The sequence below is a fragment of the Clarias gariepinus genome, chromosome 13 (assembly GCF_024256425.1).
Source record: "Clarias gariepinus isolate MV-2021 ecotype Netherlands chromosome 13, CGAR_prim_01v2, whole genome shotgun sequence".
Classification (NCBI taxonomy): domain Eukaryota; kingdom Metazoa; phylum Chordata; class Actinopteri; order Siluriformes; family Clariidae; genus Clarias; species Clarias gariepinus.
The window spans coordinates 6,552,022-6,570,260 of record NC_071112.1 but is presented as its reverse complement, the minus strand read 5'-3'; the positions used below and the strand labels follow the sequence as shown (position 1 = coordinate 6,570,260).

Genomic DNA, 18,239 nt, shown 5'->3' with positions numbered 1-18,239 from the left:
TCAAATAAGTTTTTCTAAGAGAAAAGAGTCTTTCTTCTAAGAGTCTCTGTGCTGGAATTCCTCTGTAAATGTCGGTCGCTTTAACATCTTCATGTACAAGAAATTTCATCACAAGTCCTGGTTTGACTTGAACGCCCCTTATCTATCATCAGTTAACAATAATTTAATGTAATATACATGAATACATTTTAAATTAATATAAATGACATTTTTTAAATTTGTAATTACTTAATAAATGCAGTAAATAAATTTTAAATTAAATACATTTTGTTTTTCTACACCACACAAACCCTTAGATCCAAAAGTGAAGGTTAATAACAGAACTCACGGTGAGCTTTCCTTCGGTACTATAAGCTGATTGGCTTTTGGATTTAGACTTGGATCTCAATGAACAAAGCAATGAGCTCTAACCCTGAGTTCACCCTAATCCGGCTGGCTGTGTAGAGTCGCCCACCATCCATCTTCTGCTGATTGCTGTTCTTTTCATCCACCACCAGGAGGCGCTTTTTACCCTGACAGCAAGCAAACATGAAAGCTTTGACTGCAAGGTCATGGGGTTATGGATAACAAGAAGATATTGATCTCTTCTCAGCTCTGTGGGTGTTTGTAGTTGTAGGAGACACAGTGCCTTCTCCAGGCTCAGAGGATTCATCCTGATCTGTGTGTCTGTGAAGGTCAAATGCTCAAAGCTTCACTTTCCTCCCTTAGAGACTTCAGTTACTTTCTTTTTTTTTACAGCATGATGCAGCATCACCAGTTTTTTTTCCACCATAGCTGAATTGTGCAAGCGCCTTTGCTGTACAGACACCAGGCTCTCCAGTCCACTGGTTTCATCTTGAGATTATGAACATCTGAAAAAACATACAGACAGACAGATTGGCAATATCAGATTGCTCATAGGTAATGAGCGAGTGTGATAAGTTACGTTAAGCCTTTATTTGTCACATATACATTACAGCACAGTGAAATACCCTTCAGCGTAACTGGGGTCAGAGTGGAGTGCAGGGTCAACCTGGATACAGCGCCCCCTGGAGCAGACAGGGTTAAGGGGCAACCTAGTGGAGCTGGGGTCGTGAACTGCTAGTGAGTGAGTGAGTGAGTGAACGGCAGGTGTCTAACGATCTGCCACGCCATGCCACATCTACGTCTATGCCTACTTCGATCAAAGGATGCAGGCTGCTTGTCAGTACCACGACTACAGCAGGGGGCGGAGCTTTTTCTTACAAAGCCCCGAAGTTATGGAATAGCCTTTAATTTCCAATTAATGTTCGGGACTTAGACACGGTCTCAGAGTTTAAGTCTAGGCTAAAAACCTATTTATGTAGCCAAGCATTTTTGTAAATAGATTAGCTTTAGGTATTTGGGGGACTCATGGGGTAGAGTATTACGGTGAACTGGTATGTTTAGATTGTGTCTTCCCCACTCTCATTGATTACTCCGGTTCGTTGATGGTGATTGACGGTGACGGTGATTGGTCGCTTTACATCTAAGGGAGCCCTCATGTCTGTCTTTCCTTCTGGCTCTCCCTTTTAGTTATGATGTCATAGTTAGTCCTGCTTGCACTTTCGATTTAAAGGCACACAGACAACATCTGTTACATTTGAAGTGAGAGATTTATTTCCTTATGCGCAGTTACAGTTTTGGGGGAACGGGGACAGATTTAGTCCAGTGGATTGGTATGCTTTATATTGTATATCCATGTCTATAAGACTCTGTCGGACTTAAGAACAAATTGTTCTTACAAACGTGCTCTCAGAACTTAACTTGTTATTAAAATGTCTTTCCTTACTGTTGCATTACATTGTGCACAAATCAATCTCCATGAAGACTATGCTAAGGGTGGCATTAAAAAACTCAAGTGTCCTGCACAATGATCTGACTTCTTCAGCCCCACTCAGTACCTTCCAAAAGAACCGGAACCCAACATCAACCCCTGATCTCTTTGATGCTCAGATGTTAATGGTATGGCTGATTAATGTAATAGTGGTATTCAGGGGTCCTTAAAATTTTCTTCATCTTCTGAAAAAGCATATTGAAAGAGTGGTATATCAGTTCAGTTTGTATCATCATGATCCTGACCAGGCTAAGAATGAATAAACCAAGAAGAATCAAACTTCCTTGTGTTCCTACGGTTCTTTGTCTTCCTTAAGTGTTCGCTTACCTTTAAGAAATAAAAATTCCCTTGTATGCATTTTTTTTAGTTATATCCTAAATCCTTTTTTTTTTTTTTTTAAACTGTTTAATGTAGTGTTTGGTTTACACCAGACTGGTTTTGGACTCAGATTGGCTGTATGTACGAAACTGTCTACCACGCTCCTATTGTGACTGTTGTTTAATCACGTTCCTCATCCAGGAGCCGTGCTGCACTGACCTGTTGCTCAACCTCTACTGGTTTTCTCACAAAGCTTAGTAACCCCACTGAGTCACACACACACACACACACACACACACACACAAACTCGCCCTAAGCCTCCTGTGGCTTTGGACTTTAAGATGCATCTGAGAACATTTGGCCTCACCTGGTTCTGGCCGGTTTGGACCTGGCCTGGCTGGGTTGAGGCAGTGGATTAATGCGATGGATTATAGGCATGTGTGTGTGTTTGTGTGTGTGAATGTGAGTGTAGAATATCTTGAGACAAGGGTGGAACATCCCTGCTGAGAGACACAGTATGAGTGTAAGAATGAGTGTGTGTGTGTAGAGCGAGAGAAACCCAGGAGGTCCTCACGATCTGGCACCTGAGATGAGCGCATCTCGGCAAGAGGACCGGGAAACTCTCACTGAAAGCAGAAAAACAACAACGCAGGGTGATTTTGATCGACACACACTGATATGTTGTGTGTTATGGCCTTTCTGGAAACAGTTCAAGTTCACAAAGTGTTCCCGGATGCTCTACCTCTTACACTGAAGATCTATGTGTGTGTGTGTGAGTGTGAGTGAGAGAGTGAAAGTCAGCTTTATATTAAACATAAGAGACTGCTTCATACTGTATATTGTGATCTCTCAATTAGATTCTATTACAGTAGCACAGTGTCAGTCTGTGTATGGAATAAAACATCTAAATGTCCATCTCTCTCGTGGTTAAAGTGAGGGGAAAGCAGCTTGTCAGGCTCTCATGTTCTTGCCTGAGTGCAAGTAACTGTTTTGTTCTTTCCTTTTCTCAGGGTGTGAGAAGATTAAAGGTGTGTGATGGTGGGAACAGAGTAGCCTTGAGTGCGCACACACACACACACACACACTAGCTGTCTTGCCAACAATAGGTATTTCAGCTGGCAACCTCAAAGAACAAAGGGCAAAAAAAGAAACATTGCAATAACATAAGAGATGTTCAGATTCTGCTTTTCTTCTTTTTGTTTTGTTTTTTCCCTCCTTCTTAGAGATTTTCTTGATTTTTGACCAGTTTGGCATTTGACGTTCTCTAGCGATCCCTAATCCTAATCCCAGAAGCGAGCGTTTTTCAGTATTTCCTCGCTTTCTTTGTGCTGTAAGCTTGTCGAAGTGGAGAGGCTTGTGTGTCCAAGAGACCCTTGAGAGTTTAACCAGTAACCAGTGATAAGATCAGTTTTCCTGCAGTCTGAACAATTACAGTTCCAAAGGAGAAGGTCAACACCATGTTGAAATGGATAATGCGACAGGTTAATGGGGGCATGCTTCAACTCTAAGCACTGCAAGCTTACCATCCTGCAGTGTTACACACTAACAAATAGAGCTGATAAGGAAAATGAAGACGACTACAATGAAGGACCAAATGTCTAGTCCCTTATCATGATATGCTCCTGATCATAGGAAACATGAATGCGAAGGTCAGAGCTGATAATATCAATAGTGACAAAGCAATGGGTAAACAGATACAGTGAGGAAAATGACAATGGTGAGCTCCTGATTGACTTCTGCTCAGGTAACAACTGTGTAATCAGTGAAACCTTCCTCTTACACATTAAAGTTCCACAGGCGCTCATGAAAGTCTCCTGATGATTCCACTGTCAACCACATCGATCAAATCCTGATAAGTGTCGCCTCAAATTGTTCCAGTTTGTTATGGAAAGTGGCGAGAAGAATCAGTCAAGGAAACGCCCTGATGTTGATAAATAAAAGTGTCCAAAAACCACCAAAAAGCTTGCTCTGGAACTGGAGCAGCTTTGCTGCTCTGGTTTTAGATAATGAAGACCCCAGTATTCACAAGTGGTACTAGGTCAAAAAGACCTACATAGAGACAGCCACCAATGCCTATCGAAAGAAAAAGAACAAGGAATGGATAACCTGGTGGTTGGGTGAAGTTGGAAGAAGTAAGCAACCGAAAGCCTAGATTTTAAGTGCAAAGTCACCAATGGACCAGGTCCAAGAAGGCTACAAGACCTAACACAATAAAGTTATCAAACGTATCAGGAGGCTAAAAAGAACCTTTCTGTAGTTGGCCGGTGAAGCTGAGAGTGCTAATGCAGGAGAAGAAATGGGTGCTGTTCACAAGAATAAAATGCAACTCAGTGGCAAGAACACTTGACGCATCCATTGACCTTTAGGAGGATTTATTGGTGGCAGTGATGCATAGACCATGTCTTTGCTCTTAGGAACATCATCAATCAGTTTGAATGGAGTGTCATGGTAGATGGAAAGTTGTTCAAATGGTTTAGAGACTGGTGTACATCAGAGGTGTATCATGTCTTCTATCCTCTTTCTGGATTCCACTGACTGGATTATGCATAGGACAATGACCAACAATTCCAGAGACATAAAGGGAACATCACTGCACCAATGTCACTCCAGATAAACATCCTGGATGCGGTGCCAACACATCACAAGGCACAAGCACTCTCGGTCTTACACTGTTGGCAATTTGGAAACAACTCTTGAAACGTTGTATGTCTTTGAACTTTGAGCGGAAACCAGATTAGGAGAGGAAACTCATTAGGCACAGTGATACCTGGAGGAAGAATTGAACGCCAAGCCCAGCCCGTGAGAGACAACCGCTGTGCTGTTTCAATCACAGCGAATAATAAGCCACTTGAGTTTGTTGGGGGATTCACTTAACTAGGTAGCCTAGCCAATAAGGTCAATGTAGCACAAACGTATCTCAAAGAGAGACCTGGGGATTTTTTGTGTGTGCATTTTTTGTGCTTTTTTTAGGAAGATCAAGGCCTTCCACAGTGGATGTCTCAGGAGAGTATGTTGCATCTTCAGGCAATCAAACTTTGACAATAAAAGATGTCTTTCAGCAATTTATCTACCGATTCCAGGCAATTCCTCTAATGTTAACCATCGGGTGATAGCCAAAAGTTGTTTTGTCGCACATACAGTAAAAGATTTACCTAAGAGATTTGTTATACCTGATCCTATTTACAAGTCCATAGACCAACCATAGACCTTTGCCGAGGTCTGTAGGGTCTTTGCAATTCAACTGAACGGTTTTAACCATAGAAGATCTCCACAATTAATATATGACTATAATCAAGATGACTTTCAAGATTTATTAATTTTGAAAGAACCTTACGAAGAATGACGTAAAGCATCCTAAAGCTTTCAAAGCATCAAATTTAAAACGCGGCAGGTTCTTTATCAGTCAAAAATGTATCTAATTTTTATTCTCAATCCTTCGGGAATGGGTAAGGAATGTGTGTGTGTCTGCTTGTTATTGTTTATGGAGAATGGGTTGTCTGAGCAGGGGGTTTAGGACAATACCTTCTCCTTCACTCTTCTGTCCCACACTGCAGCCTAAATTTCTCCTCCTCTTGAGGTGTGGTCACACCGGAGCTCTGCTCAAAACCAGACTGGCTCGCCAAGCTGTGCAAGACAAGTCCTGCAGTGCATGTGAGTAGCCTGGGCTCCATCCAAAGCAAGACATAAAGCCTGCCACCTCTTCGTGCTGACGGTGAGTACGTTTATTTATATATCTATAACTACCTACACGGCATACAGTTCAGCATCAAGGAAATAAATACGTAGATCTTAGTCAGCTCCTCAAAGTGTATTAACAAAAACTCGAAGAGTCTCACTACTGGCTATTTTTCCACCATCTGTCCATCCCTTCCCACACCTGTCTCTATCTGTCTGTCTGTTCAGCTCTTCCAACACCTGTCTCTGTCTGTCTGCCTGTCCCCTTTTATCTATTTACACCCACTGGGTACTTTTTAGGAACACAAAATGAATACTGGCCAGGGACTCCCTTCGCTTTCGAGACAGCCTCAGTCCCTCATGGCATGGATTCCACAAGACGGTGGAAATTCCACAAGACGGTGGAAAGTTTTCCCTTTAAGATCCTGTTCCATGTTGACAAGATTGCATCACACAGTTCCTTCAGCTTTTTAACGTGGCCTTTTATCCCAATCAACTACAACCCGAACTCTAATCTGGTGACTGGGAAAGCCAATGAAAGACATTGATCTCATTGTCATGCTCATTAATACAGTTTGAGATTACTTTGTTTATTGTGACACGCTCCATTGTCATGCTGGAAGAAGCTTTTAGAAGAGATCTACAGTATTTGATGGTTCAGTTGTGGTCATGAAGGGACAGACACGGTCAGCAGCCATACTCAAAAAGACTGTGGTGATGATTCAAGCAATTAATGATTAGTGTTAAGAGCCCCAAAGTGTACCATAAAAAACATCCCCCACATTGTTACTTCACTTCCACCAGCCTGGACTGTCAACACTAGACAGATTCGCTCTATACATTCATCCTGTTGGTGGCAAGTTCTGACCCTAATATGTGTCTATTCCTTCTCCTCTCTGTCTGTTCATCAGTTTTCACTATCTTGCACTGCATTTTTTCATTCTGTCTTTCTGTCTATCTAACCGCCATTCTTTTAATTTCTCTCTCCTCAGGTGTGTGTGTATGTATTTGTGTGTGTGTGTGTGTGCGTGGGTGTGGGTGTGTGTGTGTGTGTATGTGCATGTGATTAGAAGTGTAACTGTGTGTTATGGCTGCTGCGATGAAGGATACCTCTCAGGACAGTTCCTGGTCCATTGTCTTCGTCTCCTTCATGGCTCAGCTGCTGGCGTTCGGGTCCCCCCAGGCAGTGGGAGTTCTTTACCCTGAGTGGCTCAGCACCTTCCATGAGGGCAAGAGCACCACAGCCTGGATCAGCTCTACTGTCCTGGGGGTGGGGCTAATCACCGGTAAGTGTGTGCTTGTGTCCAAAGTCGCGTGTTTCATGTCGCTGTGTAAATGGAGCTCAGCACTCAGTCAGCAGGGCACACACACACACACACACACATACAAACATACAGACACACTCACGGGATCTAAGTCTGGATCACAAAATATAAAACTAAGTTGTTGTAGATTATTATACAATATAGTTGAAATATGAGGGGCGTTCAAGTCAAACTGGGACTTCTGATTGTGCAGAATATCAGAACACAGTGCAGTGAACACCAATGCACTCACCTCAGCGTCTCACTAGGGCTTGAATTCCAGAAGGGTGGAAGGTTTTCTCAGTATGCATTTCTCACTTGTGTTAGTTGCTCTGGATAACGGTGTCTGCCAAATGCCATAAACTTAAATGTATGCCGGAGCCTGATTTAAAATGTTTAGACCATTCAAATGTTTTACTACGGCTTTAAGAGTCTCATCACCACACTGTCTCCTGTGAATATAATTCACTTTTTTTTTTTTGCGTTCATTCACCAGGTCATCACTTCACCATGGGGGTATTTTCATTGATGTTTGTTTTTCTTAATCCTAAACCTCCTGAACCCTATCTCAAAATCAGTAACAAAAATAAATATTGCACAGTTCATACTTTTTTTCTAATAAAAATTGTACACATATTGAAGAATTTTATTATTATTATAGGGATATATTAAAAATGTTTGAAACAAAAGACACAAGAGAAACAGCAGTGTTTCCAGGATAGGATCTGGAGTTACTTTGACCCTGGCTAAAAGAGTAAAAGAATATTTCAAGGCGTAATAACATCTTCTATCACACCATAAAATAATGGAACTGGAACGTCTACAGTGCTTTGCAAAAGTATTCATACACCTTGAACTTTTTTACATTTTATCATGTTACAACTATAAATGTATTTTTGTTTTTTTGTTTTTTGGGGAGGGGGGGGTGTTAAGGCTACTACTTCCACTCAGTCGGGAAGGCCAAAGACCATTACCAAACCACGTGACGCCAGCCGACTGCATCTTTTTTTTATAACTGCTCGCAAGGACAGCGCTATCCGCCTCTTCCGCTTGCATGAATCCCTCCCCTCTGAGAGAGCTCGGCCAATCAGCTCTCTATAGGCCTCCGGCTGCGAGAGGTTACAGCATCACCGGGGAATCGAACTCGCGATCTCCGGATGATAGGGCGAGCACTTTACCACTGCGAAAAAGTCGTTACCACTTTACAAAGTGGCACATGAAGGAAAAAATGGTTTTCAAAATTTCCAACATATAACAGTCTGTCCATTTGTATTGAGACACCTTTACAGGACAACTATCAGTCATGCACACCACAAATCTGGCCTTTATGGAAGAGAAAGCAACAAGTAGTTCTGTTTAAAGTTTGAGACAAGTCATGTGCACCAACATGAATAATGATGACTTTCTTTCAACAATAGATTTATTTTGCCCTTTTCCATGATGGCCAGATTTGTGAAGTGCACGACTAATAATTGTCCTGTGGACAGATTCTTCTACCTGACCTGTGGATCTCTGCAGCTCTTCAGGATTTACTACAGGCTTCTGAAGGTAATCGGTTCCACTGGATTTTTTGTTGGAGTAAAGGGGGCTGAATACAAATGCAACCCACACTTTTCAGATTTTTATTTATAACAAATTCTGAAAACCATTAACCCTTTATCAATGTGTCACTTTGTGTTGGTATATCACATAAAATCGAAATAAAATACATTGACATTTGTAAACGAATGGCATGAAGCGGGGTACACACTGGACAGGGTGCAAATTTATTGCAGGGCACACACACACTTACACACTCATTCACACATGGGCAATGTGGGAACACCAGTCAGAATAATCTGCATGTCTTTGGACTGTGGGAGGAAACCGGAAAGGTGAGGAAACCCACCAAGCATGGGCAGAACATACAAACCCAGACCAGCTTGTGGCCGCTGTATACTTATTTCTGCTAAATAGTTTGCTGTAACATGAATGTAATGTTGTGCTGAAGTACTGTATATAAGTTTATATCCAGAGCCATTGTTGTGATCTCTCTCTCTCTCTCTCTCTCTCTCTCTCTCTCTGTGCAGGCCCGCTCTGCAGTGCATGTGTCGATAGTTTTGGAGCCCGACCCGTGATCATCTTCAGTGGTGTAATGGTGGCAGGAGGGTTAATGCTTAGTGCCTTCGCCCCTAACGTCATCTTCCTTATCTTCAGTTACGGAATTGTTGTTGGTGAGTCTCACCTCGTATTGTACTGACTTTCCTTTGGCTAGTTCATATGAGTGTCCCACTTCACAATTGTTCATCTGCTTTCACTCCACACTTTCGATTTTATATTTACAAAAAAATTGACTGTGGAAAATGCAAGCAAATCATCATTGTGTGTAGAGACACAACCGATGCAAGTATTTGTAGAATCTTTTTCCAAACTTTGTCTTTTTGCATGACTGTTTGCTATTTGTGTTTTCACAGTGAGATCTGTTTAAAGGTTGTCTGAATCAGCATATCGCTTTGTACTTCTCTGTGCTGGTTGTTAAGCTTACTGACTGCTGAGAATAACCACAAAGTCGGGGCTTGTGCTGGAGTAGGGATCGCTCACTAGTTAAGATGTTGAACTACTGATAGGAAGGTCACAGGTTAAAACTGAAAGACCCTTACCCCTGAACTGTGATGTGTAATGAGATGGATGTAGGTCGCTTTGGATAAGGGTGTCTGCTAAATGCTGTAAATGTACACTGTCTGGCCAAAAAAAGGCACCACCTGGATTTAACTAACAAAATAGTTAAGATCTTGCTGGATTATAGCTGGATAGTTACTGTGTTAGTGATTAATACGGTTCATCTGCAAGAAGGTATTTAACCCTAACTGATGTGGTGAGTAGCGTCTCATTTCTTAAACAACTAGGTCAGAAAACATATCCTTTGATTGTGGCAAAGATGTTACTCTGGTTCAGAAAGGGTTACCCTAAAGGTTACCCTAACTATTGTCCTGCATCAAGCAAAGAAAACAACTAAGGAGATGGATAAAACTACTAGAATTGCATTAAATGCATGATTAACACCTGGAAGGGTAGTGGTGAGCCATCACGTTCAAAGAGAAATGTAGTTGTATTTATTATTATTATTATTATTATTATTATTATTATTACTTTATTTTTTAATGATTATGACCGTAAGTTTGTTGAAATCAAATTACAAAAAAAAAAAAACAATAGTGGAACTCACAGCTATGTTTAATAGTGAATATAAGAGCATTTCTTCATGTGCAATGTGAAGAGAATTCAAGGGATTGATTGGGACTAAACAGCTGTGTAGTCTTAAGAAAGCCACTTACGAGTAAGGCTAATGGAAAAAAATTACTAGAGAGCTTAAAGAATGGACTGTGAAGTGCTGGAAAAAGGCTAGTGGTGTGATAAGTCCAGATTTACCAGAATGATGGGTGCTTCAGGATAAGAAGAAAGACAGATGAGGTGACCAAGCCTGTAGAGCAGTGTTATGGTTGCTTCAGTTTATTTGGTCTAGGCTCAGCAAAGTTATATGTCCAAAATTTGAGGTCAGTTGACAACCTGAATGTACTAATGTGTATTAATGTGGTTTCCACAAAGTCTAGACCTTAACACAATTGAGAATCACTGGGATGTGTTTTTACGCAACAGTCTGACTCACCCATCATCAGTACAAGATCCTGGAGAGATGTGGAAAAATCTTCTCAAAGATCTTAAAAAATGTGATTCTGCATGAAAATAAATGTTGTGACATCATAAGCTTATTGAAATGATGCCACATAAATGCATTCCATAATCAAATCAAAAAGTGGCTATTAGAGTTTGTGACTTTTTTGGGGCAGTGTAAATGCCCAGAAAAGCAGGTTTGTTTGTTTTTTTTAAACATGGACTTCTGGTCAAGCTTCTTCCCTGATGCCACAGTATACAGTCAGGTCCCTAGGTATTTTTACAGTGATACGTTCAGTATTATAAAGCGTTCCCATAAACAGCTACCGAACGCCAATTCACCACTGGCAATCAAATCCAGACCTTTTATCCCCTTTGTCAGTCATGAAATAATTCGTCAGTCCACAGGTCATCACATTGCAATAATAATGCAACAGTTAAAGACACACTTTTTCTATATCACCCCCTCAATCAGGAAGGAATCAATCAAGAAGCTAAGGAAATAATAAAACGTGTAGGGCAGATCCTCTACAACCATGAATGGGAACCATTGGTGTTAGGCGTACAGATATTTCTAATAGTGCAGTCTAATTTTTCATAATGAGTGTTTATGTCTGTTCACAGGTCTGGGCTGTGGGCTTGTTTATGCAGCTACACTGACAATCATCTGCCAGTATTTTGATAAAAGGCGTGGTCTTGCTCTGGGCATCGCTACCACAGGTAATAACCCTCCTGGGTTATACAGTATGGAGTTTCTCCAGGATTAATAAAGTTTAAGTCTAATATCGAGACCAAAAATTAAGAGATTCAAGAGTGTCAACTTTGAAGATCTGTCTTAAAATGGTAGCACGCTACAAAAATTATATTGTAGCAAGTAAAATTGTTTTAAAAATAGTAGAATGCATGTAATATTCTTTGTTATACGTATAACTTTTGTAACTTCTTTAGTTACTCTTCTACTCTTCTTTAGGAACTGTAACGATGCGGCTCGCGCAAAAGGCAGAGCCGCTCTTAAACTGTTCAGAACGGGCAGATCCGCAGGTTGCTACCATGCGGGGTTCTGAACAGGCAAAGACGCGGCCATTTATGCACACGGCTGCCAGGCAACGCCGCCGTCAGGCAATTAGCCTGAATGAGCCGCACCTGGCAGCACGTCTATATAAGGGCCCTGATACCTCCGCACTTCGTGCGAATATTAGGTAGCACCGGTAAGGTATCAGGGCCAAGACAGACAGACAGACAAAGAAAGAAAGAAAGAAAGAAAGAAAAAGAAAAGCGCGCAAGTAAAGACAGAGGCAAAGCCCCAGCCTCTGCCTCCTTAAGACGCCGGCGAGAGAGCGAGAGAGAGAGAGAGCGTCACGCAGCCGTGTAGCGTGCGCTCTTGGGTAAAGTATAAAGTGTGCATAAAACACCACCCCTCTCTCCTCATAAATCCTTGGTAAGGGCGAACGCCCCGAGAGGATATAGTTTTTGTTTTGTTTTCCAGAGCCCCGTCCATTCTCACGTAGACGGCGGAGCTCTGTTTATTTTGTGTTATTAGTTTTCATTTGTTTCATTTAAGTTCTCTTAATTAATAATCCCACGCTATCTCCAAACGGGAAGGTCTTCCGTGCGTATCACAAGCACTCTCACAGCCTCCTATTTCACTGATTTCCTCTAAAGCCCTGCGTCAGGGCTCTTATAACCCAATATAACATCTCGTGGTGCGGCTCTCCATACCGCACCACGTAACAGAATATTCGCACCATCAGTAGAGCCCGCGGGCTTGGAGACGATGCAGGAAATAGTTGAGGGTCAAGCGAGAGTGCTTGATAGGCACGAGGAAGCACTAACCACGTTGATTTCGGAGATGCGTGGGATTAATAAGCGCCTCGAGTTAATTTTTGGGCAGCTCGAGGCGCGCGCCACTTCCGGGTTTCCATCTGGCCGCGAGTCGATTCCGGAGTCGACTCGCGCCCCCGGATCAGTGGCTCAACCACCCCATCTGGTGGCCGAGACTCGACTCCCTTCACCACAGCCGTACGCGGGCGAGTCAGAGAGGTGCAATGCCTTCATCCTGCAGTGTTCACTCATATTCGAGCTGCAACCTTCCCAATTTCCATCAGAACGGGCGAAGGTTGCATTTATGGTGTCTCTGCTCACAGGCAGAGCACTAGAGTGGGCTACTGCAGTGTGGCAGCACCTCCTCTCTGAACACGCCACCCTAAGTGCCTTTGTTGAGGCACTTAGGGCCACTTTCCACCATCCGCATACGGCGAGTAGTATAGTGTCGCCCCTCCTTTCTATTCGTCAAGAGGGGCGATCGGTAGCTGACTACACAGTCGAGTTTCGTACCCGGGCCGCCAGCTCGGGGTGGAATGACGCAGCCCTTATGGCTGCGTATACCCAAGGGCTCTCCGAGCAACTAAAGGATGAGCTAGCCTTACGTGATCCTCCACAGGATCTGGAGGAATTTTATAGGCTAGCCATCCGGGTGGATAACCGCATGCGTGAGCGTCAGGCCGGACGTTCCGGCGGCTCCAGGCGGGGAACATCTCCTCCACCCCACGAAAGCCGCTCTAAGCGCCGAACCGGTGACTCCCCCGGCTATAGGCGCAAAGCCTCACCTCCGCTAATGGAGACAGAGCCTGAGGCTTCATATCCCATCCCTGATTTTGAGCCTGAAGAACTAGAGCTGGAAGATATGGGAGAGCCCATGCAGATAGGCGTTGCCAGGCTTGCCCCTCAGCGTAGCAGCCCATGGGGCTCCCAGGTGGCAAGTGATGCCCGTGGCGCAGCAAGCCACAGACAGGGTCACCCCAGGAGGGGGGGGTCTGGTAGGACCCAAAAGTCAAGACTCCGTCATGCAGGGCTCTTCCTTCCAGCCACGCTCTCAGGGACCGGAATCCGGAGAGCCCGAACAGAGGCGCTCATCGATTCGGGAGCCACAGGAAATTTTATTGACGGGAGGCTAGCCGCAGCTTGGGGCATTCCAGTCCGCCCGCTCCCTTCTGCCATCCCGTTGGTCTCCCTGGCTGGCCAGCCAATTAAGTCGGGGTGCGTGACGCAAAGGACCGCCCCAATCATACTACGTCTCGGACGTCACTCCGAGCAAATTTCTTTTCTGGTAACCCGGGTGCCAGAACAGAGAGTAGTACTGGGCCTCCCCTGGCTTCAACATCACAACCCTCGCATTGACTGGTCGACCCGCTCTGTTATGAGCTGGGGATGTCAGTGCGCCCAAAGCTGCCTTAAGGGCGCCCAAACCCCAGTTCCAGCGCCCCCTGCCCCAGTAGCCCCTACTACTGCCCCTCAAGGCTACTGGGATGTTAAACCGCATCGTAGGCCCGTACCAAGCCGGCGTACATCACGCACCATATTCCCCTCCATATACCCACCCAAGGTGACCGAGCAGCGGAGCTCCAGACTTGGTGTTAAGAGCCGGGGCGATCGAGCGCTCCGCGCTCAGGATAAACTGGACCCCAAACCTACTAAAGAGTTTTGTGGGGTCCAGATTGACTCTCGGACGTCGGGAGCCGTCCGTAGAGGGGGGGGTACTGTAACGATGCGGCTCGCGCAAAAGGCAGAGCCGCTCTTAAACTGTTCAGAACGGGCAGATCCGCAGGTTGCTACCATGCGGGGTTCTGAACAGGCAAAGACGCGGCCATTTATGCACACGGCTGCCAGGCAACGCCGCCGTCAGGCAATTAGCCTGAATGAGCCGCACCTGGCAGCACGTCTATATAAGGGCCCTGATACCTCCGCACTTCGTGCGAATATTAGGTAGCACCGGTAAGGTATCAGGGCCAAGACAGACAGACAAAGAAAGAAAGAAAGAAAGAAAGAAAGAAAAAGAAAAGCGCGCAAGTAAAGACAGAGGCAAAGCCCCAGCCTCTGCCTCCTTAAGACGCCGGCGAGAGAGCGAGAGAGAGAGAGAGCGTCACGCAGCCGTGTAGCGTGCGCTCTTGGGTAAAGTATAAAGTGTGCATAAAACACCACCCCTCTCTCCTCATAAATCCTTGGTAAGGGCGAACGCCCCGAGAGGATATAGTTTTTGTTTTGTTTTCCAGAGCCCCGTCCATTCTCACGTAGACGGCGGAGCTCTGTTTATTTTGTGTTATTAGTTTTCATTTGTTTCATTTAAGTTCTCTTAATTAATAATCCCACGCTATCTCCAAACGGGAAGGTCTTCCGTGCGTATCACAAGCACTCTCACAGCCTCCTATTTCACTGATTTCCTCTAAAGCCCTGCGTCAGGGCTCTTATAACCCAATATAACATCTCGTGGTGCGGCTCTCCATACCGCACCACGTAACAGGAACTTTCTTGGATATTATGACCAGACTGTAGAAGGTTGATTGCCTTCTAGTCACTTAAGTAAGCCTACTAGATTTTGCTCTTGTTGATCCAATCCCCAGCCATAGCCACTATAGCCACTATAGTCCCTCTGAAACACCAGTTAATCATAGCTGGTTTCTGGGATCCCATGCAGGGATATTTTATGCTAGCCTCCATAATTGCCATGTTCTGGTGGATTTCATGGTTTCTGTTTTTATGTCACTGAAATGGCCTCTGAAATTGCTTTGGTTACCACAGACTGAAGACCTTCTACCCAATTGAGTGGATCATGTCACTCAGCCCACATCCCTGTCTACTGTCCCTCTAAAACACCTACAGAGGTGGTCTCTGACATCCCTGCCAGGGTAATTGTGTTGGGGCTGTATTCTACCATGTTATGGAAGATTTCAGTTCTGATGACACCGAGGCCTTAAGAGTGCCGCCTGTTTCCTTAGATACCATCTAGGCAACACTTATTTTTACTTAAACCTGGATAGGTTTTCTAAATTTTTAAAATTCCTGAAATCTTGAAACCTAGCTGCACTACCAGCCACTGTCGGAATCTGTAGGTTTAATGCAGTCTTGCTTTTAAGGAACAGTAAGAAGTATACTGTCAAAAACCCTTAGGGTAGACTTCATATTTTCCCTTTCTTGATCTGGGCTTTTCCATCCTTATGTCAAGTTTTCTGCTTCCCTGCTCCTGCCTTGTGGTCTAGCCATGATCTAGACTGTATAATTCTGAATCTTAGTGAATATACACTACACCACCCATTGGTTAGTCTGTTGTATTGTTGTATTGTGTAGCAACCAAACTATCCCATACAGTTGCACCTTAGTGCTCCTTCATGCCTTCTGTTCAATACTTGGCCAATTTCTGATCTGATTAATTTTTTTTGCATCATAGGTTTTTGTTTTATTATGATAAGGATTTCTATCTCAAGAAAACAGACTGGTGCTACAACTGTATATGTGTGTGTTGTTTTCAGGAACCAGTGTAGGTGGCTTTATGTACGCCTCCATGCAGAACAAGCTGATTGACAAGTATGGACTGGATGGATGTCTACTCATCGTTGGTGCTCTGGCACTAAACCTGATCGCATGTGCTGGACCCATGCGACCTTTAAATCTTCCTGGCTACTACATCAATCAGAAGGCTACTCTGAACTGTGCGAATGAGCCTGTTTATGACAAAGAACTTGGGACAGAGCTTTCAACAAAACCTCAGACGCTGGTAGGCATCATCAAAAAGCGCCTCCAGCCAAACGCACAGTATATGCATGATATGCATGCGTGCTTGCGAGAGCCCTCGTTTGTGGCTCTCTGTGTCTCCTTCTTCTTATACAGCCTGGGTTCGATGCCGCCCATACTCCTCATGGAAGACATTGCTCAGAGTAACGGCCTCCTTGAACATGTTGCGTCCATTCCTCTTGTATCAATCACTACTGCTGCAGCAGGAGTGGGCAAGCTGGTATTGGGCATGTTGGCAGATGTGCACTGGGTGAACAGCTTGCAACTCTATGCTGTGACGGTGGTTGCAATGGGCGCCATTTTGTTAGTGTTGCCCATGTGGAAGAGTTATGTTGGGCTTCAGGTGCTCTCAGCTGCCATTGGCTTCTTCTCAGGCAACTGGTCAATAACATCCTATGTTACAACGCGCCTTGTGGGCATCAAGCGCCTCGGCCAGGCACACGGACTCCTCATGTGCTTTGGTGGCTGCGGGATCATTCTGGGACCTCCTGTTGCAGGTGTGGAGGTGGACAGCTCAAACATACACATACTAATGCACAACCATTCACCTCTTATCTTTATAATAGAACAAACTATTTAGAACAAAAGGGCCTTACAAATGTCAAAGGCAGGATAGAAAGACATTATTCATTCGTCATTAGTAACTGCTGTATTAGAGTCATGATGGATCTGACGTCTATCCTGGGAACATGGAGCCCAAGGTGGGAATATACCCTGGATGGAATTCCAGAGACCCATCAGCAGGCACCACAACACACACACACACACCAATGTAGGCCTTGGAACATTTTAGAATGAACATGGTCATGGCATATTTTGGTAAGGTCAGAAAAACGTGTCCAGCTCCTACAAAAAGAAAGCAATCTTCATGGACCTGTGGGTTTCCTCTGACCTTACTTTGAGAACAAAGGTTATCCAGAACAAAGGTTATTAATTACAAAAATGTGAATAGAAGAACAGCAGGATATGTAATAAATTTCAAGCACACTAACATTTTGCATGTCTCAGTTTAAATACAGTGCGGTGGCTGTAGACGTGGTAGAAGACATAGACGTTTGTGTCTTACTATTGCTGCTAATTATCTGTGAGACTAATTATCTGTGAGATAATTAACAAATGCTCACACTGTATTATATGCTGCTGTTATTGAGTCTCGGTAACGTTACTAGATCTAAACTTTCTGTTCTTTTTCATAGGAGCATTCTTTGATTGGACGCAATCGTATGACATGGCATTCTACTTCACCGGGTGCTGTTTGGTAGTGGGCGGCTCTGTTCCCCTACTAACCTCCTTAATCTGTAGGAACACTTTGGGTGACTTTGAACCAGAACTCAAAAACAACACTCAGTCTAACAGAGTCACTTCTGTAGCCTAAGGACATGCACGTTTTGCACCATGGTAAAATGAAATGGTTTGTCACACCTGGAGCATGTTTTGCATTTGTGATTAAAAACTAAATTATGGAAAAACTCTATGTCACAAATCACCTACTCCTATACTACAGATACTGTGTTACTACTGTATATAGTACACTACTGTAGGATTGGGATAAACTAGTCTCATTACTGTTTTCCAACAAATTTTTGCAAATGTGATTATTATAATTATTTTTTAAACACTACTAATCTACGACAGATGAATGTATGTCCACAGTTGGCAAATGTAAAGCAAAATGCTTTGAATTTGCCCTGCCTGTCGCACTGGTTTTCTCAGCCAAAGAGCCAATCAGAGGAATCTTCCTTCTGCTGTCATACAATGCTTATTCAAAACTTCTTTGTCAGAATAAGCCTTCTGTATTTCTTTTTTATATATATATATATATATATATATATATATATATATATATATATATATATATATATATATATATATATCAGAAGCAAGTGCTAGAC

The 18,239-nt window shown here is 43.6% G+C and overlaps 1 protein-coding gene across 2 annotated transcripts; it reads left to right on the top strand.

Annotated features, from left to right (window-relative positions):
• The first annotated feature begins 5,793 nt into the window (after positions 1 to 5,793).
• slc16a9a (solute carrier family 16 member 9a) lies at positions 5,794 to 18,130 on the top strand. Of its 2 annotated transcripts, none has more exons than XM_053509871.1 (6): positions 5,794 to 5,864; positions 6,820 to 7,113; positions 9,201 to 9,344; positions 11,407 to 11,502; positions 16,086 to 16,844; positions 17,544 to 18,130. In XM_053509871.1, the coding sequence occupies exons 2-6, from the start codon at positions 6,915 to 6,917 to the stop codon at positions 17,720 to 17,722; spliced, it is 1,377 nt and encodes a 458-aa protein (XP_053365846.1). In that variant the 5' UTR covers positions 5,794 to 5,864; positions 6,820 to 6,914; the 3' UTR covers positions 17,723 to 18,130. The 2 variants fall into 2 exon arrangements, with proteins under 2 accessions (XP_053365846.1, XP_053365847.1); XM_053509872.1 differs by having other exon boundaries at positions 5,795 to 5,864; positions 6,933 to 7,113.
• Positions 18,131 to 18,239: the final 109 nt, after the last annotated feature.